This window comes from Panulirus ornatus, chromosome 50 (genome assembly GCF_036320965.1).
Source record: "Panulirus ornatus isolate Po-2019 chromosome 50, ASM3632096v1, whole genome shotgun sequence".
NCBI classification, from domain to species: Eukaryota; Metazoa; Arthropoda; class Malacostraca; order Decapoda; family Palinuridae; genus Panulirus; species Panulirus ornatus.
The window spans coordinates 4,700,612-4,727,970 of record NC_092273.1 but is presented as its reverse complement, the minus strand read 5'-3'; the positions used below and the strand labels follow the sequence as shown (position 1 = coordinate 4,727,970).

The 27,359-nt window shown below is 38.3% G+C and overlaps 1 protein-coding gene across 6 annotated transcripts; it reads right to left on the bottom strand.

The window, feature by feature from the left end:
• Positions 1-585: 585 nt before the first annotated feature.
• LOC139764527 (deoxyribodipyrimidine photo-lyase-like) lies at positions 586-25,158 on the bottom strand. Of its 6 annotated transcripts, none has more exons than XM_071691205.1 (11): positions 25,092-25,158; positions 22,830-22,973; positions 21,653-21,776; positions 21,378-21,503; positions 18,520-18,722; positions 15,439-15,597; positions 8,721-8,919; positions 6,646-6,838; positions 4,177-4,258; positions 3,145-3,304; positions 586-972 (listed from the first exon to the last, which is right to left on the bottom strand). In XM_071691205.1, the coding sequence occupies exons 2-11, from the start codon at positions 22,920-22,922 to the stop codon at positions 806-808; spliced, it is 1,506 nt and encodes a 501-aa protein (XP_071547306.1). In that variant the 5' UTR covers positions 22,923-22,973; positions 25,092-25,158; the 3' UTR covers positions 586-805. The 6 variants fall into 6 exon arrangements, with proteins under 6 accessions (XP_071547306.1, XP_071547301.1, XP_071547305.1 ...); XM_071691200.1 differs by having other exon boundaries at positions 25,009-25,123; XM_071691204.1 differs by having other exon boundaries at positions 25,001-25,120.
• Between the last annotated feature and the right edge of the window lie 2,201 nt (positions 25,159-27,359).

The following is a 27,359-nucleotide window of genomic DNA, read 5'->3' as shown; positions in this document are numbered from 1 at the left end:
TTGGCACTTGTCAATGGATGGAAAAAGATTATTTAAAGCAACTGGGGGATACCATGAAAAGGTCTGTGGGAGTTAGTTCTGGATGGGGGCTGTCATTTTAGTACATTGCATATGACATCTAAAGAATGGATGTGAGTGAATGAGGCTTCTTCTTTGCTACTTCCTGATGCTTCTTCATTCATGCTGGAAGTGGTGAACAAGCATGAAAGAAAGATTGTCAGAAGACATTACTGGATTACATACTAATTGATTGGTGTGCAAAAGAGATACTCTTGGATGTGAATGTGCTGAGAGGTGCAGCTGATGGGATGTCTGATCATTTCTGATGGGGGCAAGAGAGGAGAATTGTAGAGGTGAGAAAATTATATGAGTAAGAGGGTAATAAAAGTAAGTGAACTTGTAAAAGAGACTTGTGGTAAGAAATATCAGAAGAGAGTGAGTGTAGAATGACAAAAAGATGAGAGCAAACAAAGCTAGGGGAGTGAAAGAGGAATGGGAGGTATTTAGGGAAGAAGTGCTGAAATTGTTTTAACTGCTAACAAGTACGTAATCTCTCAGATATTCACAATGATTAGTCTGCGGGAGAAATATTTTATCCTTTATTTCCTAATAACAAAATACTACATACTGAGTAAGAAACCACAAGACAACATGACTATGAAAGAAAATGTTGTACATTTATTATCAAGAATCATACATCATTTCTAAAGATAAACAAATAATTCCCTGATCAAAAACTTTTGTTGAATACCGTTATACTCAACAATAACCTGAGATTCTTTATGTACTGAATGGTCAAAACAGTCTAACTGGGAGGACTATACTTATGTTTCTTCCCCCCATACTGTGCAATATATGAATCTATCTTGAACTTTCTTTTGCAACCATCATAATTCATGTAGCGAATCTTGCCAAAAATAGGTCTTTCACCCCAGCCTTGGTCATGGATGCCACAAATTGACCACATACATCCTACAAAGAAAAAAGTGATTAAGATATTTTGAAATCAAATGAAATAATAATGTTTCATTAGCCTTATTCTAATCAGCATCTTTGCCTGTATTCTTCTAATATGCAGAATTTAACCTACTGAATGTAAAACCAATTATCAACACACTGACTTTCTGATGAATCAAGGAGTCTATAAGCATAATACTTGGAAGTAGTTAAAGAGGTTATCCTCTACTCCATACAACTTCATCAAAGAAAATATCCCCATGGGAAAGTGGAACCTGGATACCCATTTGCAAGAGCCCATATCCACTGCTTGAGGTGAACATAACCACTAATAGCAAGCTGACCATGTATACCTTGAAATAAAAAATGGTGTGAAAAAGTAAAGGTGACAGAAAACATCCGCAGATGTATATCCTGTGATCCTTATCATTCATGAGGGTATTTGACATATAAATGCCTTGATCGGTTTTATAATATCATTGAAACTTTATACTACTTTGCAACAGAAGTGGTTTCCATGTGCAGTCACTTTAAAAAGAAAAAGAATTAACTCAGGAAGTGGCATTTTCCAACTGCTACTCCTATCTTAAATTATATACTACAGTCATAATCCTTTGTCATTTGATACTATATTACTTCAATTTTACTGTCATGGTTTATTTTTGATATGTCCTGATATTTTTATATATTGCCCATTAAAGCAATATAAAAATAAGTAAAAAAAAAAATCTAAACAAATGTAAACAGAGCAATTTTCATCAAAATATAACTTAAAATGAAAACAATAAGAAACCTAAACACAAATCAAACAATAAATGATGAAAAACTGAAAGGTGGCAGGGAAAAATTCTACCACAAAAAACTACACATTGCTGCCTTTTAATAAAAATGCAGCTGGGACTAGGGACCCTATCTCTGTAAATAGTCTGACACAGATGATGCATGTAGTCTTGAAAGAAACCTATGTACCTTCAATTGCTTATAACAAGAGATAAGGTTCATATGCGTGAATAAGAGGAATAAATCAAGAATGAAAGAGCATGCAAGTTGCAGACAAGTCTAAACAGGAAAAACTGGATACATGAGTTTTGCATGAGAAATGGCTTCCACCTCTCTCTATTACCCTCTCATTTCTAATTCAGTCAACTCTCCTCATACCACAAATTTTCCTTAACAATTTCATTCCAAGACATACATCCTCTTTTTCACTTTTTCATTTAGGGCCCACACTTCGCATCCAAAAAAAAATTTATACGAGCTTGGTGATATAACACAATCTGATGTTATATCAAATATGATAATTCACTAAACTGAAATGATAAACTCTCATCATTTTACACTTACTTGTCATGTGTACAAAGTACCATCAAAGAATTCAAAATAGGAAAAATAAATGTACACTTAGAAAAAGTAAATCTAACACAGATTATCATGTGTTTGTAAATTCATTTTGATAGTACATACTTCATAATCTTGGCAGGGCTTCAAGGTACCACATATCAGCCTCTAAGGCCATTTTGAGGCCACCAAAGTCCACTTTTCAAAAGTTTTATAGAATACATTTCATTCAAAATAGCTGACCTATCACCCTTAAATTTTAATGAAGGTACCTCAGGATCAAAGGCAGGATCCAAGAGTACCAAAGCTTGGCCTTAACAGCCAACATAAGCCATCTTTTACAGTTGAGAGTTACAACAGCTTCATGGTATTCTTTCAATTCAGAAATGACCATAGATTTCAGTTTTTCAACAGTTGGCCTTGAGGGCCATTGCTCACAATTTCTATGGTCTTTATGCAAGCTGATACAAAACTTTTTTTTTTATAAAAGTCTTTTTCTCCAACCTTTCTGTGCTAAAAACCTAACCATTATGGTTAGTTTCTTCATACCTTCACAGTACAACAATCCACCAGAAACTTTAAAACTTGCTTCAGTATTCTACATGCTAGTTTGATTAATAAATAAGTAAAACAAACTCTTATTTGCATAAAGAAAGGAAGTCTTAACAGAATAGAAGCTTTCCCCCAATTTCTGAACACATGGGAGAGAAAAGAATAAAGGTAACTGGTTACTTCAGGGCACTTAATCTTAACATGATGTAAGTTTAATATCTATTAAGTGGTACTTCCACAAATTTATGTACTTTCATATATGAATGAAATGTAAATCACAAAAGACAATAAACTTACCAACATATCCATTTGGATCATTACCATCAAGACTGTATGTGTCATTGAGAAATATTGCTGTCTTCAAGGCTTCTTCAGGGGAGGCTGTCCATTCCAAAATTTTTTTAGCCCAGTACATACGCATAAATCCATGAATCTTTCCCTCTTTCACAAGCTGAATCTGTCAAAGTATACATTAATAATAGGATAATACATATACAACCAAAATAATATGACTTAATCATTACTTCTTTGAAGCATGCATAAATTCTATTCCATGTACAAAATGAACGATTATGCAAATTATCAGATAACTTCTTTTTTTAGATCACGCTATTGAAATTTCTTGATGAATTATACAGAATAAGAGCTGCTACACATAAATATAAGCAAAGGGGTAGTCCAAATGCATGTTACTTAGAATGGTGACATTCTGAAAAACAAAGATAATGACCTGGATTGAGATTCATTAAAGAGAGTTATGGGGAAATAAAAGTTCAGTACTAAGAAACATATCTAAGTCCAAGTGTTCTTAATGCCCATTTCCAATCCCTCCCACAACTTGTGCTCTTGCTCATTTCTCTTCTCCAATCCCTTTCCTAATAAATGGGTTCCTCCTATTCTAGATAACTCAGACCTTCTATCAACAAATACTGAAAGTTCTCATCTACCTCCTTCTACCATTGATATGGAAAGCTCCCAAGTAAATGACCTCACTCCCCATCCCTGCCATTCCTGCTGCTGTTGCTGCCTTTACTTGCACACTTTTGAAAGATGGGATCAGTATTTCTCACTAACACAACACTCAGATGTATACTATAAAAAAAGTGGTCTTCTCTGTCTCCTGTCTGCAGTCACAGCAAGGACGGTGCCACATGTACAACAACTATCTCATTATTATTCATATATATCCCAATAATTCACCCTTTCCTTAGCAGGACAGAAATTGCACAGGTAAGGTGTTTTTTGGAAAAAAAAAAAGTGGGTGAAACAATGTCATTCCACTCTTTGTTGTGTGAATGTTTACTCAACATAAATGCAAATGAAACTAACCTGAGCTGAATTCCATAGATCGTCATGGGTTCTGGCTTCAATAAATGTTTCCCTTGAGTAAAGGTAAGCCCTTTTGTCTTTCCTGTAAAAGAATAAATCTAATAATTTTCACAAACATAAAGATTTATTATTACTGCAACAAGAAGTGAGAGATGTGGTACTTTAATGAATTAAGCACGAAATGTGAGCACATGAAAGGCGGTGATGTAATAATGGATTGGAAGGTTGTTGTGACTGTAATGCTAGTTATATACTAAGAGAATGACTGGATTCAGTAACAGCATCAAAGTAAACATCAACACCACACTTTTCTGTTCTGATTATGGTGAACCCCAAAGGGCAAAAAAATTGTCAACTATATTTAGAATTAAAGCTGAAACAAAAGGGATATTATTGTACCTTATTGCTACATAGCCTTAAAACCCCTTATATGGGGATCCAGCAGCTTCAGCTCTACAAAGGATCATGGAAATGAGGGACTCCTTAAGAGCAAAAAGACTACTCCTTTCTGTCCACCAAAAACAATATATCCTCACCAAAGGTGAATTCTCACTTGCAACATATTGGACTAATCAATGTTTTGTCTCATTGGTATCATCAACAGTTTTGCTACTGCCATCTCTGCAAGGCATTTTTGATATTCTATATTAATATTCCACATAAATCTCCTTTATTTTGCAAAACTTTGAGAGTCCTAACAGGGGTCTGGCCATCATCTGCACAGTGAACCCTGGGTGCAGCATCTAAAGACAACTGGCCAATATAAATTTATAAACAATCTTAATTTATGACTGTTTCAGCTCATTCACCTTTTTTTGTGTATTTGTTCATTAATGACTGTCCTATAATGCAATAAATACCTATACTGTTTTATGCCTGTTTGGCATTTCCCAAGTTCGCAAGGTTGCAACTGGAACAGATCAAGAAATGGCCTCTTTTGCTCACATCCATTCTCATGTTGTCAGGTGTAATGTCCTGAAACCATTGCCCCAGATCCACAAACAGGCCTCACAGACCTTTCGGTGGTTATCCCTACCACTTCACATGCCATGGTACAGTCCACTAACAGCGTATTTCACCCTGAATGCCAAACCACTTTAATTCCTTCTATCCCGTGCATGTCTTAGACCTTCTTGCACGTTCAAGTCCCAAGCACTCAGAACCTTTTCCACTCCATCCTTCCATCTCCAATTCAGTTTCCCCTTATTCTCCCCTCCACTTCCAATGTATATACCCTCTGTGTCAACTTCTCTCTTTATCTCTATATGTCCTAATCATTTCAGAACATCCTCTTTAGCTCTCTCAACCACGCTCTTATTACTGCACCTCTCATGCCCTATCATTTCTTAATCAAATCTCCTCACACCATTTATAGCCCTCAAAAATTACATTTCCAACACATTGTCTTCTGCCACAGCCTCGCATCAATACAATACTTCTGGTATGACTATACCTTTAAAGACAACCATCTTTGCTCTCCCAGATGGTGACCTCTCTTTCCACACATTCCTTGTTGCACCCAGGACCTTCACCTCCTCAACCACCCCATGGCTCATTTCAGCTCCCACAGTTCTATTTGCTGTCATTTCCACTCCCAGGTATCTAAAACTCTTTAATTCCTCTTAGCTTTCTCCAGTCAAAATTGCACTTCAACTAACATGTCTCTTTCCACTGTTAAGCCTAATAACCTTACTGTTATTCATACTTACTCTCTCCTTTCACACTCTACTAAACTCAGAAACCAACTTCTGCTGTTTCTCACCAGAATATGTCACCAGAAGTGTCATCAGCAAACTGTAACTGACTTAAATCCCAAGCTACTCCATCCCTGACAGACTGCAGACATACCCCTTCCCTCAAAACCCTCTCATTCGTCTTCCTATCCACCCCATCTATATACAAATTAAACAGCCATGATGACATCACACATCCCTGCCACAGACCCACCATCACTTGGAACCTCTCACCTTCGTCTCTACCTACTTCCACAAACATCTCATTCTCTTGATAAAAACTCCTCACTACTTCAAATAGCTTCCTCCCATACCATGTAGTCACAATATCTTCCATAAAGAATCTCTATCAGCCCTATCATATGCTTTGTCCAGATCCATAAAATCCACATACAAATCCTTCTGTTTCTCAAAGTTCTTTCATACAAATTCTTCAAAGAAAGCAACTGATCCTCATAATCTCAAGGATTCCTGAAATCGCATTGTCTCTACCCATTTTCTGTGCAAGGCATCACCCTCTTAAAAACCACACTATCCGTTACAACTTACCTTATATATCTATACTATGAACATTTACCTTTGTCCCCCATGTATATATATAATAGCATTCCATCAATCTTCAGGCACCTCACCATTATCATTACGATGAAAATCCTAACTGACCAATCAATAACAGTCACCAACATCTTAAAAACTTTCACCAACATCTTAAAAACTTATCTGTGTAAGCACTTACTTGTGATCATTTAAAGTTGTGATAGCCCATTTATATGCTCCATCAATACGATCGTAATTCTTCTGGTAGTAACAGAAATTTTCTGACAGTTCACGTCGAATTACTGTCTCCTCAATAAAACCATTTACTCCATCAACAAGTTGTTTTTTATATCTCTTTACCTCCAGAACACATCTCTGGGCTGAAATCTGACCTATAAAGGTGAAAAGAATATAAATTCTATGCATAAGAACTGATAAATAACATTATATGTAAATGCAACATAATTATGGTAAGATAAATGGTTGTGAAAAGAATGATTAAATCTCTTGTTTACCTACTAATAATGGTTCTAATTCTATTAAAAAAAATTACACGGATCCAATCTAAAAGGTTGCCACATAACTTAAAGTTATTGTCATCCATATATTCTCAATTTCTATAACTATTATCTTTTCATGCCACTCTAATATTAACTTTTTACTTTTCCTTAACTACTTGAATTATCATATTTCCTCTGTTGTAGGCTTCACTTTTCAGTTATGCAACCATTTCTTATGGTACTAGAATTTGATAATAAAGTTGAGTCAATAATTTGTGAAGCAGTTCTTATCACAACAAAGTATGGGATATGATAAATTTAGGTCAATCAATAGCAATGCAATTTTTGTTAAGACAGGATTCCTTGCTATGTAAGTTTTGTCTGACCAACCATCAACAGAGGAAATCTGAATATATAAGTGTTGTTTGACCAACCATAACAGAGGATACCTAATTATGTAAGTTTTGAAAACTGAAGAAACTTTTTTCTCCAAGGAAGTGTCCCATAGCATATGACCAATTCCTGGGAATATACAAGTCTGGACTCTTCCTCACAATCACACTTTACAAACAACCCAAAGTGGTCATTGCTCAGTCAATCAGCAATGACCACAAGGCAGATGTCACTGACCCACCTCCTACCAGCTGCTTGGTGATCATGACTCATCGATTGTAAGCACCAACCAAGGATAACTGATGGTACAAGAAAAGATTTTCAGAAAGGAGGGGAAGGCTGGTGTTGAAAGAAAAAAAGAAAATTGCTCACAGGAAAGTCTTCAAAAGAAAAGGCTTTTCAGTATTCAAAACCCACATTTTTGTCCTCTACAGTCTGCCCATGAGCATGAGAGCATATCAACATGAAGGAGGTGGGTTAGATATAAAAGACTTTAAGTTCAGACTAACACTAAAGCAAAGTGGTGAATTGGATGAATCCTGGAAACTGATTCTCCTGAAGAAGGGATCCCTAGAGCCCCACAGTGTAAATCCACAACATCTAAACTAAGGTCTGTTTGACATAGGTAAATGAAAAATGTCAAAGATCATTCAATTATATTTTGCCCAACAAAAGATTTCTGAAGAAGACTAAGGTAAAGACAATCTTCTCAAATCATGCATTCTTCCATAAAGCCTAGCTTGAGCCAAAAAAATGTATCCTAAATCCATGTAGAGATATGCACTACACCAAAGTAGACTTGAAGGACCAGGGTGTACAAATAAAGATCCTCTTGGTAATCCTGATTAAGTCCATAGTGTCTCTAATGGGAATCAAATGAGCAAGGCATGAAGCTCTCTGCACTCTGTTAATGAAAACTTACAAGAGTGGATGAAAGAAGGCTCTTTCCATATTTAATAATTTCATATTTAGCCCAAACTGGGGTTTTCGTTAATTAAAACTGATCAAGAGATTGTGAAAAAAGGTAAGATCTTATGTCTAAACATGGCAAGAGGTTCTCTAAATGTTCTCCCTAAACACAAAGCTATCACATAGGACTCTATGGAATGGCTTTCTAAAGATTCTCAACATCATTCCACCATGTCTTCTTACTATTTATTACCTGCTTCTGCAGCAACTTTATCTGTTCCCCTATCTTCCCCTTAAACCCACAAATAAAGGTCACAATTTGCAAAATTTCGCTACTAGATTCAGAAAATGCTTACAGTAACTATGTTCAGACATGCTCAGAAAAAAAAGAGACAGTAACTATATTCAATAAACTCTACATGAGGTATACATCTAAACTTTTGTATATCACATACATTCCTTTGTAACCTACCAAAATGCAGCCAAGGGGAGAGATCACTGATTGCCTTCACATTTGGATCATTCCGATGGTTGGCATATTTACGAAGACGTTTCAGACAGAATTCATTCAGGGTATCTAGTCCTGCGTGTGTCCCAGGAACTGCCCATTCAACAGGTTTTACAGTCATTTCAACCTCCAAGCTATTCTCAGCAGCAGTCCAGTCCACAGGCTAAAAGGTAGACTTTCACTGTCAATACTAAAATATACCATATATGGTAAATCCTTGACCCTTAAAAGGTGTAAGTCCTCTTATGCAGACTTACATATAACAGGTAAGTGCCAGGAGCTATCATGTGAAGCACTGCATTCACAGCTTATTTTGAATACCCTGATAATATATGTATGGCTACTAAGTTTTGCCTTGGTCTTTAAAGGCACTTATTTCAAAGACTACCACTCTGTGAGAACAATCCTAAAGTCTTAACATATTCTAAGCAGAAATGGGTGTGTTGAAATGGTTTGGAAATATGGAGAGAATGAGAGGAAAGATTGAACAAAGAGGATATATGAGTCAGAGGTGAAGGGAACTAGGAGAAGCAGGAGACCAAATTGGAGGTGGAGGGATGGAGTGAAGGGGATTTTGAGTGATAGGGGCCTGAACATGCAGGAGGGTGAGAGGCATGCATGGAATAGAGTGAACTGGGATGATGTAGTATACCGGGGTCGACGTGCTGTCAATGGATTGAGCCAGCGCATATGAAACATCTGGGGTAAACCATGGAAAGATCAGTGGGGCCTGGATGTCAATAGGCTTTGGTGCATTACACATGACAGTTAGGGATTGAGTGAACAAATGTGCTTTTTTTTTTTTTGTCTGTTTTCCTGGCACTACCTCGCTGAAGCAGGGGGTAGTGATGCTGTTTCTTATAAGGCAGGGTAGTGCCAGGAATGGATGAAGGCAAGCAAGTATAAATATGTACATCTGTATATATGTCATTATCCCTGGGGATAGGGGATGAAGAATACTTCCCACACATTCCCTGCATGTCATAGAAGGTGACTAAAAGGGGAGGGAGCGGGGGGCTGGAAATCCTCCCCTCTCGTTTTTTTTTTAATTTTCCAAAAGAAGGAACAGAGTGGGGCCAGATGAGGATATTCCAAAAAAGGCCCAGTCCTCTGTTCTTAATGCTACCTCGCTAACGCGGGAAATGGCGAATAGTTTAGAAGAAAAAAAGTATATATGTATATGTCTGTGTATGTGTATGTATATATATATATATATATATATATATTTTTTTTTTTCATACTATTCGCCATTTCCCGCGATAACGAGGTAGCGTTAAGAACAGAGGACTGGGCCTTTGAGGGAATACCCTCACCTGGCCCCCTTCTCTGTTCCTTCTTTTGGAAAATTAAAATAAAAAAATGAGAGGGGAGGATTTCCAGCCCCCCGCTCCCTTCCCTTTTAGTCGCCTTCTACGACACGCAGGGAATACGTGGGAAGTATTCTTTCTCCCCTATCCCCAGGGATAATATATATATATATATATATATATATATATATATATATATATATATATATATATATATATATATATTTTTTTTTTTTTTTTTTTTTATACTTTGTCGCTGTCTCCCGCGTATTGCGAGGTAGCGCAAGGAAACAGACGAAAGAAATGGCCCAACCCCCCCCATACACATGTACATACACACGTCCACACACACAAATATACATACCTACACAGCTTTCCATGGTTTACCCCGGACGCTTCACATGCCTTGATTCAATCCACTGACAGCACGTCAACCCCTGTATACCACATCGCTCCAATTCACTCTATTCCTTGCCCTCCTTTCACCCTCCTGCATGTTCAGGCCCCGATCACACAAAATCTTTTTCACTCCATCTTTCCACCTCCAATTTGGTCTCCCTCTTCTCCTCGTTCCCTCCACCTCCGACACATATATCCTCTTGGTCAATCTTTCCTCACTCATTCTCTCCATGTGCCCAAACCATTTTAAAACACTCTCTTCTGCTCTCTCAACCACGCTCTTTTTATTTCCACACCTCTCTCTTACCCTTACGTTACTTACTCGATCAAACCACCTCACACCACACATTGTCCTCAAACATCTCATTTCCAGCACATCCATCCTCCTGCGCACAACTCTATCCATAGCCCACGCCTCGCAACCATACAACATTGTTGGAACTACTATTCCTTCAAACATACCCATTTTTGCTTTCCGGGATAATGTTCTCGACTTCCACACATTTTTCAAGGCTCCCAAAATTTTCGCCCCCTCCCCCACCCTATGATCCACTTCCGCTTCCATGGTTCCATCCGCTGACAGATCCACTCCCAGATATCTAAAACACTTCACTTCCTCCAGTTTTTCACCATTCAAACTCACCTCCCAATTGACTTGACCCTCAACCCTACTGTACCTAATAACCTTGCTCTTATTCACATTTACTCTTAACTTTCTTCTTCCACACACTTTACCAAACTCCGTCACCAGCTTCTGCAGTTTCTCACATGAATCCGCCACCAGCGCTGTATCATCAGCGAACAACAACTGACTCACTTCCCAAGCTCTCTCATCCCCAACAGACTTCATACTTGCCCCTCTTTCCAAGACTCTTGCATTTACCTCCCTAACAACCCCATCCATAAACAAATTAAACAACCATGGAGACATCACACACCCCTGCCGCAAACCTACATTCACTGAGAACCAATCACTTTCCTCTCTTCCTACACGTACACATGCCTTACATCCTCGATAAAAACTTTTCACTGCTTCTAACAACTTGCCTCCCACACCAAATATTCTTAATACCTTCCACAGAGCATCTCTATCAACTCTATCATATGCCTTCTCCAGATCCATAAATGCTACATACAAATCCATTTGCTTTTCTAAGTATTTCTCACATACATTCTTCAAAGCAAACACCTGATCCACACATCCTCTACCACTTCTGAAACCACACTGCTCTTCCCCAATCTGATGCTCTGTACATGCCTTCACCCTCTCAATCAATACCCTCCCATATAATTTACCAGGAATACTCAACAAACTTATACCTCTGTAATTTGAGCACTCACTCTTATCCCCTTTGCCTTTGTACAATGGCACTATGCACGCATTCCGCCAATCCTCAGGCACCTCACCATGAGTCATACATACATTAAATAACCTTACCAACCAGTCAACAATACAGTCACCCCCTTTTTTAATAAATTCCACTGCAATACCATCCAAACCTGCTGCCTTGCCGGCTTTCATCTTCCGCAAAGCTTTTACTACCTCTTCTCTGTTTACCAAATCATTTTCCCTAACCCTCTCACTTTGCACACCACCTCGACCCAAACACCCTATATCTGCCACTCTGTCATCAGACACATTCAACAAACCTTCAAAATACTCATTCCATCTCCTTCTCACATCACCACTACTTGTTATCACCTCCCCATTTACGCCCTTCACTGAAGTTCCCATTTGCTCCCTTGTCTTACGCACCCTATTTACCTCCTTCCAGAACATCTTTTTATTCTCCCTAAAATTTACTGATAGTCTCTCACCCCAACTCTCATTTGCCCTTTTTTTCACCTCTTGCACCTTTCTCTTGACCTCCTGTCTCTTTCTTTTATACTTCTCCCACTCAATTGCATTTTTTCCCTGCAAAAATCGTCCAAATGCCTCTCTCTTCTCTTTCACTAATACTCTTACTTCTTCATCCCACCACTCACTACCCTTTCTAAACAGCCCACCTCCCACTCTTCTCATGCCACAAGCATCTTTTGCGCAATCCATCACTGATTCCCTAAATACATCCCATTCCTCCCCCACTCCCCTTACTTCCATTGTTCTCACCTTTTTCCATTCTGTACACAGTCTCTCCTGATACTTCTTCACACAGGTCTCCTTCCCAAGCTCACTTACTCTCACCACCTTCTTCACCCCAACATTAACTCTTCTTTTCTGAAAACCCGGAATTATTCCCTGAAACAACGCTTGGAAGGAGGCAGAAGTGATATTGTGACAGTGATTGTGTCAGCGTCGCCTCGCCTCGCCGCAGTGTATCGAGACAGACTTCCCCAGAACTTTTTAAAGGGGAAGTAAATGTTTATAGTTGTGTTACTGGAGTGATAGTTTTCATGCATGGTGTTTTGACAAGAAAATAGTGAAGTTGGAGAAAAATGTAGCTTAGACATTGAAGCTTATTGATTCAGTGGTGAAATTGATGAGAACTGCTATTGACGTTTGTGTGAATAAATTGTACATTTCCTTTTCCATAGCCAGAGGTTGAACCGTTATGTGACGTTCATTTTTTCATTCATTTCAAGCTAAAAGTTTGTTTTCTAAATTGTGTCTTACATTTTTCATATGTATATATATGTATGTGTGTGTGTGTGTGTGTGTGTGCGCGTGTGTGTGTGTGTGTGTGTGTGTGTGTGTGTGTGTGTGTGTGTGTATATACATATGTATATTATCCCTGGGGATAGGGGTGAAAGAATACTTCCCACGTATTCCTCGCGTGTCGTAGAAAGCGACTAGAGGGGACGGGAGCGGGGGGCCGGAAATCCTCCCCTCCTTGTATTAACTTTCTGAAATGGGAATATATATATATATATATATATATATATATATATATATATATATATATATATATATATCTTTTCTTTCTTTCAAACTATTCGCTATTTCCCGCATTAGTGAGGTAGCGTTAAGAACAGAGGACTGGCCCTTTGAGGGAATATCCCTCACCTGGCCCAATTCTCTGTTCCTTCTTTTGGAAAATTAAAAAAAAAAAACGAGAGGGGAGGATTTCCAGCCCCCCGCTCCCTCCCCTTTTAGTCGCCTTCTACGACACGCAGGGAATACGTGGGAAGTATTCTTTCTCCCCTATCCCCAGGGATATACACACATATATACGTAAATGCCCATACTCGCACATATACATATTCATATCATCATATATATATATATATATATATATATATATATATATATATATATATATATATATATATATATATATATATATGATGATATGAATATGTATATGTGCGAGTATGGGCATTTACGTATATATGTGTGTATATGAGTGGATGGGCCATTCTTCGTCTGTTTCCTGGCACTACCTCACTGATGCGGGAGACAGCGATTAAGTATAATCATATATAATTCATAAATGTTAAAACATGTAATCATGTAAATATAAGTAAATATCTGAATATATATATATATATATATCTATGTACTGGGGTCCAAGAAGATGGTTTAGTTGTTTTCCAATGATTGGGAGCTGGTAGGAGATTTGAGTGAGAAACTGCAAATGATAATGTCTGAATTTTGGAGTGTGTGTGAAAGGAGAAAGTAGAGAGTACATGAGATTAAAAGTAAGTTCATGGGTTTAACAGTGAAAAGAGACAGGTTATTTGGCATGTGAGTTTGAAATATGACAACCTGTAGGAGGTGCAGTGTTTTAATACCTGGGAGTGGATTTGGTGGATGGAACCACAGGAGCTTAAGTAAGCAACAGGGTGTGTGAGCAGGCAAAGCTCTTGGGATATTGATGAATGTGTAGAAAGAAAGGTCACTATCTTTAAAGGCAAATAAGGGTAAACTTGATGGTATAATAATTCATCTGGTGCTGTATGGATGTAAGGCATGGGGCTTAGACCAAAATGTAAGGGCTATGCTGAATGTGTTGGAAATGAGGTTTGAAAACAGTGTGCAGTGTGAGGAAGTTGACTGAATGAGAAATGATAGGATGTGAGAATTGGAGAAGCAAAAGGAGGAGTATGAAAGAAGTGAAAAGGATGTGCAGAAATAGTTGGGACATATGGAAAAGATGGGTGAGAGGATGATGACTAAGAAGGTATAGCTGTTAGAAGTGGAGGGAACAAGGAAAAGAGGGAAACCAAGGAGGAATGAAAGAGGCTTTGAAGGTACGAGGCAAGGTGCGCAGTCCTTCCGTACAAGTACTGGCCATATACCTCCTTTCACACTTTTACTAGCAACTTTACTTTCTCATCCCACCAATCAATACCCTTTCTCACCTGCTCACTTTCCTCCTTCTGCAAGCCACACACTTCTTTCACTTATGCCAGCATTTCATCCCTGAATACCTCCCATTCTTCTTTCATTCCCCTAGTTTCATAAAGTCCCAACTTTTGCTATTCCACAGTCAATCTTTCATGATATATCTTCAAACAAGTCTCTTTTCCAAGCTTGCTTTCACCACCCTCTTCTCACCCATATCACTGACTATTTTCCAAAAACCTCGCCAAATCTTCACCCTCACCTCTATCAGGTAATGATGAGACATCCTGTCAACTACCCCCTCAGCACATTCACATCTAAAAGTCTCTCTTTTTGCATACCTATTAGGTATTGTGTAATCCAATAATGTTTACTAACCATCTTACCTACTCATCCACATATATCTATTTTATATCCGTTTTAAAACCTACTCATCCAAATACATCTATTTATATCCCTATTTTAAAACCAATACATGCATTCAAAAATGAGCAAAATCAATAAACAGGCCATCTGAGATAGTGTTCAAGATCTCATTTCTACCAGTGGAGTGGAGTAGAGTATATCACTTAACTTTACATGTGACAGTGAGAGCCCTGAATTTTAAGGCCTGTCATTAAAAGATAGAGTCTGCAACTACTGGAAATACTAATCGTAAAACTATTCTCATTTCTTCATTCCATAATCTTACCTTTGCTTTATATTGGCTCTCATAAGGGTGTTTTCCAACAGGGGGATATTTTGTGAGAAATTCCGGAAGCTTATCATGGATCTTTTTACGAATAGTTTTAGCTGAGTACTCCTGTTTATCTGAAGCAACCCAACATGGAACAATATTGTGTGCATCAACCTGAAGATGATCAAGCTTTATCAACAGTACAGCAGTTAAAAATCAACATTTAAAGATGATACATTTTATATATTGTGATATCCTTTCATGATATTTTCAAGATACTGAACACAATATTCAAAGGGAAAAAGTTTTGCTGTGTACATAACCAAGCGTCATAGGCCTAATAGCCCTAGTGAGTCAACTGCAAAACATTAACCCCAGACATTGGCTAATTGCCTTTCCCCAGTGACTGACAGGCCATGATCACCATATCTTCCAAGTAGATCATGTATCCATAAGAGGCCTAACTTTAAACCCCCTACAAGTTGGCAACCAGTATTCATAAAGAACCCATTAATTGTTTCAGCAGTGAACATTGGACCAATAAACCCTGACCAAGTGTGAGGAAAACAACCTACCCTGATTAGGTACATGGGAACCAACCACTCTGGAGTGCAAGAGTTTTGTTCTCGTTAAAAAGGACGTCTCAACCCTCATCATGAGACTGTTAACTGTAATACCCAGGACACAACTACTTCTGGCACTAGCTCCCTTGTCTGTCCTTAACCCTTTAAGGGGCTGGTGTTCTCCAAAGAGTATTCAGTTCATCGCGGTCTTTCCAGTACAAGGTTTAAAACACCGAAAATGACTCGGAAATTCAGTTTAGCTTGGAACAGTCAGCTCATAGAGCCCAGATCAGGTGGTAAACCTGTCTCTACATTTTCCCCCACTGTGAACTCAAGATCTGTTTCCCCATTATTCCTTGGTATTTGTGTAAGGTTGTGTGATTTTTGCATGTGTCACCCTTCCTTGTAAACATCACCTTACATGTAATGTCTATTTGGTATTAATCATGACAAGTATAAAAGCTATGCACTCATGTCAGTTCCCCTTCCGTCCATAATGTTATGAGAGCATGCAACAGTAGATCACAGGAGTGTTTCTTGTTATTAAAATGAACCTCTAGGTGACAGTTAAAACAACTGGGGGCCTGTCTGGGATCTGGTTTCCTATTAAACAATCAGTATAACTGTAATGTAATAAATCTATGAAAGAGTCCAGTGTCAAGTAAATACCATGATCTTGTGTAATATAACTGTTTCCCTGATCATGAGATCTCAAAAATCTACCAGCCCAACTTTTTTACTTTCAACAGTAAATTAATTTATGAAATCATCCAACTTTAATCCTGCATAACTTGTCACAATTATATGTTAACTATGGCTTTCTTTGCAAAATATATCATATCCAAAATCATACTTGAAATAATCAATAATATGCCTCTCCAAGGCACTCCTAGTAGTAATTATGGAAGAGGCAAACATATATCTAAATTTATGCAGATTTTTTTTTTTTGTCGCTGTCCCCCGCGTTTGCGAGGTAGCGCAAGGAAACAGACGAAAGAAATGGCCCAACCCAACCCCATACACAATGTATATACATGCACGTCCAAACACGCAAATATACTTACCTATACATCTCAAAGTACACATATATATACACACACAGACACATACATATATACCCATGCACACAATTCACACTGTCTGCCTTTATTCATTCCCATCGCCACCTCGCCACACATGGAATACCATCCCCCTCCCCCTCATGTGTGCGAGGTAGCGCTAGGAAAAGACAACAAAGGCCCCATTCGTTCACACTCAGTCTCTAGCTGTCATGCAATAATGCCCGAAACCACAGCTCCCTTTCCACATCCAGGCCCCACACAACTTTCCATGGTTTACCCCAGACACTTCACATGCCCTGATTCAATCCACTGACAGCATGTCAACCCCGGTATACCACATCGATCCAATTCACTCTATTCCTTGCCCACCTTTCACCCTCCTGCAAGTTCAGGCCCCGATCACTCAAAATTTTTTTCACTCCATCTTTCCACCTCCAATTTGGTCTCCCACTTCTCGTTCCCTCCACCTCCGACACATATATCCTCTTGGTCAATCTTTCCTCACTCATTCTCTCCATGTGCCCAAACCATTTCAAAACACCCTCTTCTGCTCTCTCAACCACGCTCTTTTTATTTCCACACATCTCTCTTACCCTTACGTTACTTACTCGATCAAACCACCTCACACCACACAGTGTCCTCAAACATCTCATTTCCAGCACATCCATCCTCCTGCGCACAACTCTATCCATAGCCCACGCCTCGCAACCATACAACATTGTTGGAACCACTACTCCTTCAAACAAACCCATTTTTGCTTTCCGAGATAATGTTCTCGACTTCCACACATTCTTCAAGGCTCCCAGAATTTTCGCCCCCTCCCCCACCCTATGATCCACTTCCACTTCCATGGTTCCATCCGCTGCCAGATCCACTCCCAGATATCTAAAACACTTTACTTCCTCCAGTTTTTCTCCATTCAAACTTACTTCCCAATTGACTTGACCCTCAACCCTACTGTACCTAATAACCTTGCTCTTATTCACATTTACTCTTAACTTTCTTCTTTCACACACTTTACCAAACTCAGTCACCAGCTTCTGCAGTTTCTCACATGAATCAGCCACCAGCGCTGTATCATCAGCGAACAACAACTGACTCACTTCCCAAGCTCTCTCATCCCCAACAGACTTCATACTTGCCCCTCTTTCCAAAACTCTTGCATTCACCTCCCTAACAACCCCATCCATAAACAAATTAAACAACCATGGAGACATCACACATATATATATATATATTTTTTTTGTTTAATACTATTTGCCATTTCCCACATTAGTGAGGTAGTGTTAAGAGCAGAGGACTGAGCCTTTGAAGGAAATCCTCACTTGGCCCCATTCTCTGTTCCTTCTTTCAGAAAATTAAAAATGAGAGGGGAGGATTTCCAGCCCCCCGCCCCCTCCCATTTTAGTCGCCTTCTACGACACACAAGGAATGCATATTTATATATAAATCAAATAGAATTATACATTTACCCTACACATTGGGATGGTTTCAGGAATAGCTTTCTTTACGTCCTCTACCCACTGTCGTGGAAGACGAAGTGGAGAAAAATCTGCTACTAAACCTCCTATATGATGCTTTTCAATGAACTTTGGAAGAACATCCTTAGCTTCACCCAAGAGAAGATGGAACTCAATGTTCAGCATCTGGCATTCACTCTCAACTTCTTCCAATCCTGAGAACAAATAAATTCAAAATAAGTAAAATGATAACTGTGTTTCATAAAAACATACTTGTTTAAAATCACATTCACGAGCAGACGTTTCTCTATTTTTCATTCATAATTGCCCTAGGACCCCATTCTAAGAAAAGGCCCAAGGTTGCATTACTTCCAGTAGGAGAGAAATGATGGACTCCTTTGGAGTGTGAAGCTTTCTGATGAGTCTGTATTCCCAATGATACAGACTCACTCAAGGTGACTTTTCACTAGTGTGTAACCTTATGCAGGCAAAGTCTGGAAACACCTGAGTAGGTGTAACTCCTGAATCAAAAAAGTTATGAAGTATGACAAACCTTTTCTCTTTGAGGTGGAGCCCCTTGAGTAACAGACATAAGCAGTGGGTCACAAGGAGTTAAGAAATTTCTAACCCTCTAACTTTTCAGGGGTAACAAACTGGCATTCACCATCTTTCAACAGCCATCCTATCTATCTATATCTCTGATGCCTGTTCCCACCTGGAACTCCCTAAAGGGGGTGGCCACAGCAATAGTTTCCAAAACTAGTGAACTCCAGTGCCCCTTCCTAGCCTTTCATGCCTCACCTCACCCTTAACAGGTCACTGGCAGAGGGTAACTATAGCATATGTTTGCAGATGCTCCTACTAAAAGTTCCAACTGACTTTTTCTACCTAATTCTCCAGCCTACCATGGTCTTACCTACAACTTCTACCTAATGTTCCAGCCTTAATGTTCCTGCCTGCTACTTCTATCATTATTCCTACCATTTTACTAAAAGGCAGGACTAGTGCACAGTGCTCATTGCATGAAAATCATTAGCTACAAAGAATGAGCTGTGTTGTCAAGTGTTATGTATGACAAGGAAAGATTGTATGTTTGTGGACAAAATGCCAGTAGTCAACATTTGGGTGAGGCAGAAAAAAGACAGCCACCAGGGTCAGAGAACAACTATTGAAGTGCTGGTTCACTAAGCAACCATCACAAACCCTCCCAATACCCAGGCAGGTATTACTGGTAATATACCTCCCTGGTCATTGGCATTAGGGTCTCATCTCTGAACTTCCCTCTTTTGGCTTCCCTTCCTCACTTTGCTCACACATATCTAGTTTCCTCTCTGGCTAATCTATCTCTATAGTAGGTTCATGGATCAGCCTCCAACCCTTTCTTCATCAACAGCGGTGCCCCTCATGGTTCTGTCCTGTCCCAACACTTTTCTCCTTTTTATCAACGATTTCCTCTCTTCCACAAATAACCAGGGGCACTCGTACACTGATGACTCAACACTGTATTCATCCACATCCTTCAGTTCTGATCCTACTTCTCTCACTTGATCTGCATTTCATCTCAACACAACTTCCTAAATAGACTCAGACTTGGACAGAATATCTCAGTGGGGTAGATGAGATCTAGTTAAGTTTAATGCCTCCAAGACCCAGTTTCTGTTCATTTCTCTACGAAAAGTCCTTACAAACAATCTTGCCTCTACTTTTGACATTTCTACAATTCCAACACCTAACTCGGTAAACATACTTGGTATTACTGTAAAATTCACTCTATCTTAGAAACCCCCACATTACAGAAATAAATCAGTCTGCCTCTGAAACTGGGAGTGTTTAAATGTCGAAATTTCTTTTCTTCTGAACAGTTGCTCTGTTTATATAAAGGGTTGATTTGTCCTTGAATAAAGAATTGCTTTCACATCTGGGGGTGGTTCTAGCTCAGCATCCTTGCTTGACAGAAATAAGTCGAAAGCAGTCTGACTTATAAACTCTCCAAGGATAACCTCAAAATTTGACCTGCTTGCCCTACACCTCAATCACGGTCCACTTCTCCTCTTCTATAGGTAACACTTTGGTTTGTGCCCCCATCACTGGCTACACCACGTTATACTCAGCAGCTGCTGCATTACATGATTATCTGTGGCCACTGACAACTAAAGGGAGGGCCATTTTGATAACTGTGTTTTTTCCTACACCTCAAAGCTTTGGAACTCTCTACCTTCTCATGTCTTTCCCAATAACTAAGACCTAAGATATCTTTAAAAGATATGTTTTTCACTTCCTCCAGAATTCTTAAATACTTTTCCTTGTCCCTTCTTTTTCCCTTTCATAATCCCCTCTACATGTCAATTAAGGCCCAGACTTGATGTGGACTTTTGTGTCTGACTGGAGCCTCCAATGTAGAAAAAAAAAATGTTGGTAGGAAGTATATTCTCAGATACTAGAGAATATATCCCTGGGGATAGGGGAGAAAGAATACTTCCCACGTATTCCCTGCGTGTCGTAGAAGGCGACTAAAAGGGAAGGGAGCGGGGTGCTGGAAATCTTCCCCTCTCATTTCTTTTTTTTTTTTTTTCCCCCCAAAGGAAGGAACAGAGAAGGGGGCCGGATGAGGATGTTTCCTCAGAGGCCCAGTCCTCTGTTCTTAACGCTACCTCGCTGAGGCGGGAAATGGCGAATAGTATGAAAGAAAAAGAAAGAAAAGAAAGGTATCAAATATGTATGGAAACAAGAATATCTATGGATTTTAAACATCTATAGTGTTTCATGGAAACCCAAGAAAACAAAATACAGAAAACATATACATGAAATTTTGAGTGAAATTTTACAAGTGTTTTTCTAATATCATGTAGACAACATCTAGGAGAAATTACCTTTGAGCATGAAGTGATAATGGCGAATTGTAGAATCAAGAAACTTTGGAACCAGGCAGAACACAACATGCAGCGACACTTTGGACTTCAATGCAAGGCGCTGAGCAAATAGTAATGCCCAGTTATCTTGGAAATGAAATATAAATGTTAATGATGCTATCTTAGTATTCCATTCTACTGCCAGTATTTCAAAAGTAAGAAAATCTATTAAAAAGCATCTACATTTCTTTTAATTCTAAAGATTCTAATGACTACAATTCTCAATCAAAACAAACCTTGCACTCTTTGATCACGAAACATCCAATATACAATTCCATCACAGTCCGGAACTTCATCTGCCTCGCTCATCATCTTCACACGTTTTTTGTTGAATTTAAACTCCGTTATATTTTCAGCCTCCTATTGATTGAAAATAAGTATTATTCAAAATTAGACTCCTAAGTTTGATTTTTATGGAGTTTAGATCGCTCAGAAAAGCATAAGGAGAGTAGTTAAATCTCTGGTCCTTTCTAAAGACTATAAAACATTACAGACAAAAATACATGCTGTACTTCAAGTAATGGAACCTTTAACTTCTAAGGAGTCTTTCCCAGATTATTCAAGGGAAGGTAAGGAAGTAAGTCATAAAGTAAAAAAGGGTACTCAGATCCTGGATGCAACCAGAAGTGTGTGGAAGGATGGCATCTGTTCAAAGATGGGTACGACTGAAGCTATAACAGTTACAGCAGTGTTCTATTGATGTGAATCTTAGGCCCTGAATGCAAAAGAAAGAAGAGGGTGAACATGTTGTAAAGAAAATGCATGAGTATAACATGTAGTGAGAGGAAGGTTGATCATGTATGAAATGACAATGTAAAAGTAATCAGAGTATGTTTGAAACAGCTGACCAAGTGCCAAAATGGTGTGGATAAATCAAAATGAGAGAACAAAGACTGAGTAAGATGATCTGTGTCAGAAGTGGAGGGAGGGAGAGGGGGAAGAAGAGAACCCAGATGGGGATGGAAGGATGGGGTGAAGCATGTTCTGGGATATCACAGCCTAAACATTCTGAAGGGCAAAAGATGTGCATGGGATACAATGAATTGGGTCAATGTTGTATACCAGGGTAATGTGCTGCCAGTGGACTGAACAAGGGAATATGAATCACTCAAAGTAAACCAGGAAATAGTCTGTGCAGCTTGGCAGTGGATGGTAGGGAGCTAGCACTGTTAGACAGAGGATAAGTATAGAGACTTCCTCATTTGTTTCTCATGCTACCTCAAGAAGGTAAGAAGGGTGAGACATATTTAGGTTTACAGAACTCAAATACACAAAACCCACATTCTCCATATATTTAACAAAAGATAAGGCAATGTTGCAACTAATTTACTCCTTCAACATCTATAAGCAATATTCAAGTTTAGGACATCTTTTTTACATTACCAACAGCCATAGTGAAACAAAAGCTTTCACCTTTTCTCTCTCCTTCTGTAGACGAGGATGGATTTCAAGAGATTCATCATCAAGTTTGATTTTTTTTGGTTGGGTTTTACCAACAACAGACATTGCTATGTTGCTTACAAATCCTCAGCACTGTGCAAGCCAAGCAGTGAAATTCTGTAAATACAACAAAATGATTGCTTAATCCTGGTAATGTAGTGGGAGTTGAATTCAAATCAGATTTCATTTATTCTCTAAACCATCTGGAAAGTTTTGAATATCAGTTGGCACAGACAGAGAGAGAGAGAGAGAGAGAGAGAGAGAGAGAGAGATTCACAAATATATATACAAATTATATATATATATATATATATATATATATATACACATATACATCTCTCCACCTCCAATTTGGTCTCCCACTTCTCCTCGTTCCCTCCACCTCTGACAAGTATATCCTCTTTGTCAATCTTTCCTCACTCATTCTCTCCATGTGACCAAACCATTTCAAAACGCTCTTCTGCTCTCTCAACCACACTCTTTTCATTACCACACATCTCTCTTACCCTATCATTACTTAATCAAACCACCTCACACAACATATTGTCCTCAAACATCCACCTTCCTTCACACAACTCTATCTTTAGCCCACGCCTCACATCCATATAACATTGTTGGAACCACTATTCCTTTAAACATATCCATTTTTGCTCTCCAAGATAACATTCTCACCTTCTACACATTCTTCAACACTCCAAGAACCTTCGACCCCTACCCCACCCTGTGACACACTTCTGCTCCCATGGTTCCATCTGCTGCTAAATCCACTCCCAGATATTCAAAACACTTCACTTCCTCCAGTTTTTCTCCATTCAAACTTACCTCCTAATTAACTTGTCCCTCAGCTCTACTGAACCTAATAACCTTGCTCTTATTCACACTTACTCTCAGCTTTCTTCTTTCACACACTTCACTAATCTCAGTCAGCAACTTCTGCAGTTTCTTACCTGAATCAGCCACCAGCACTGTATCATCAGCAAACAAGTGTTATATTACCTCAGTATGAAAGGCTACATGGTTGTGTATAAAAAAAATATAGTAAATGCTCAACACTTTCTCAAAGCATGCATGACTTCTTCCTGCCTCAGTGATACAAGGATAACTGAAAGATTTCAGACTTTTCCACTTCCCACAATGAAATTATAAGGTAAAATTACACATAAATACAATAAAGTCATAAATATCTACATTGTGATAAAATGAATACCAGTATATAATCCACATCAAAATCCAAGGTAAAATCAAATACATCCCCAGTAAGATATCAAATGGCAACTCAGCCAGGTCCAGGCAAAGTAAACCATCATTATTCAATCAATAATCCCAGTTAAATGACCCTTGATATTAAGCCTGAGATTCCAGTTTGATAACCACTGCTTTATATATCATTAAATGAAATCAAGTACTGTCCATCAATCTATCTGATGTGCAAGGGGGAGGCCACATCAAATGTCTCCACTTATCCCTGACTTTATATGCCTTGCTTTTATACACCATTTCATTAATTCTTCAACTATTTCTCATCCTCCAGTATACTCTTCCACTCTATTTCCCCATGTTGCAGGTGGTCTTCCTCTAACACAAACCTCATTAATCGTACTATTATATACTCTCCTTGTATACCCCCCAGGCTTGCATTCTTTCCAGATGCCCAAACCTCCTTTAAAGTATTACGTTTCAACCAATCTACCACACCACAATTCAATCTTTTGCAATAATAGAAAACAATAAAAACCTACAACAACCTTACCTAATCTCCCCAACTGCTAAGACTTAATACTATTCAGTACTTCAGTCAAACATGACTATCAGGATTAGGCTGCTGACTGTAAATAAACAGATAACCTAGTGGCTAATGATCCATAATAACATGAATTTAAGTTATTATAGCCATAATAAGCATCTCAACGACTTAGGATTTTATAAGCGTTCTATCTACTTTTATATCAACTGTACATAACCTTCACTACTATCATTACCATCATTTATTACAAAATATGATACTTCAAACTATTCGCCCCCACTATTTTTACATTCTCTAGACTCCACAGTAGCACTGAAGAACAAAATCATTCCCTCTCTTATGTGTACTCCTTTCATATATACCAGGATGATGTTAACTTTGAACAAGATTTGAAATCAACCACATTACAAATGACGAATCGTGGATGCTTCTTCGTTCTTCGTTGATTAAGGACACCAATGCTGAGGTAAACGCGCCAAGAACTGACTTACGTAAAATGGTAAACTTTGTTTACAACGGCTTTGTTTATGTTTGGTCGATCACAGTGTTCGAGTTTGAGTTAGAATTTATCTGGAGGAAAAATCATACATATAGCGATACATATGTAAACTATATCTAGGATAACACATACGGTATATAAAAATTCTTATTTCCAATGTGGTCTTCATAATACATTCAAGTTGATTGATGGCGCAAGGGAAATCCACTTACAACATAAAAGGACAAAATACGACCAAACTAGGTATGAAATTATATTTCTTTCATAATGACTAAAAGAAATATGATAAAGAACAGAGCGCATTGAGTAGCACTAATGTAGAAGCGATTTAACAACAATGTTTCAGTACACCGCATAATACGACTATCATCTTATCATTAGATAGCTTCTTGGTTTGTTCTTGATTTCACTTCACAGGAAGAGAGGTCATGTATTTTACCGTAGTTTTGAAGGTGAAGGGTGAGTAAACAAAAATCATACATGGAGGGTAGTAGGATGAGTAGGATTTTTACGAGCAAACTGAGGTATTGAATTTTATCAGTATAATACCCACTTCGAACAGCGAAATTATGGAAGTCTTTCTCCCGTCTTTCCCTCTGTGTAATGTTTCAACCTTTAAGAATCAATTCTGCAAACACATGAGAAGCTCAGATCAATTTACTGTACATTGTGTTACTAAAATCTACTCTCTTTCTTGCATCAGAGACAGCTACGACCGGGATATTTTTCCTTTCCCATGCCATGTTGGTCTGAGAAAAATAGAATGTGTAAGATCATGTACTAAGTTTGACATGAAACAGCATAGATGTAACATCTAAGATTTCATTTGACAGTATATGACGTTTATGTTAAATAGTATGGGTGCATGTAATTACGTTTGTAATGTTAGGAATGAGGGAGGGATGTAGACAAAAAAGGTACACCGTAATACTGTAATGCTATATTGACATGTTCAGTGATGTGACGTTCATATGACACTGTTTACAAGTTAAATGCCATTGTTACGGTCCCTGATGCGGACAGTAACTGTGACGAGCATGAGCAAAAGACGATGCCATTATATGTATTTCTTGTCAGTCTTATACATCAAGGTATTCATTTTCTGTGCTCTTCATTTAGCACGTATGCTATCATACGCACTTTCTTCCGCTTTCCGAAATGATATCAATTACCACAGATTATCAATAGCGGCAGCTGAAGGCGCTTTGGAATACCAGTGGTTACTTTTATCCCAGCTTACATTTATGTACATTTTTTGGCAATGCAAGAGTCAACTTGCTTGATCCTTTTTAAAGATTCTCTCTTAATTGCCAACCTCAGTTAATTTCGTGTATATAGACCGCAGCATACTTCATTATAAAAGTCCACAAGATTCGTGGTACAAAGGTCCCTTTTCTTGGAACTCGTGTTGAATCTCGCTGAGGCAGCTTTTTCTTTGCAAGAACTAATCCTTTTGTGTCTTGATAATGTCTTCCAGAAGTTTATAGACTGTACCTCTCAGTGATACTTGCTTGTCATTTACTAATTAAATGTTTTGCGTATGAATTATTATGACATTTACTCTCTTATACTTCCCTTCAACTGAGTAGACCATTTAATATTTTAAATATGCTTCTTAGCGTTTCTACTTACGCACTGACAATGTTTGTGGATACCATCAGAACCGTGAGGTTTATATGGATAAGTTCTTTCATGAGCTTATGTTTCGTTTAGAGATATTACTACCCATATTAGTATAATTGATGTGTTCTCAATTGTGGATACATTTTAAAATTTACCATTTATTTCCCCACTTACATTCCTCTCCACTTTATACCGCTTCCTTGTGAACCTTCATTTTACTTATCGGTATTTACTGAAAATTTATTCCTAATACATTCATACTTTTACATGAGTTTGGGACTTGCCTTTGCCTTTTCCATACGGCTTCGGAAATTCCCCTATGTGTTGAGTCGAGTATGAACCTACTTTGTCTATAATCACAGACAATTTGTGTACGTAAATAAATTTCATCGAGGATAATACATAAAGTACATGCAAATAACCATGTCCAATGTGGTTCTCATGCATGCAAATTGTTTGATGGCCAAGCTAGAGTACAAAAATACAGTTGTTCTAGATACATAATGAAATGTCATAATCATAAACAAATAGCAAAGAGCTGAGCACAGTTACTAGCCCCAGTGTAGATGAATAAAGAATTAGCTTCATGTGTACCCATTAAGATCATCAGCACATTATTTATTCCATGAGAAGAGAG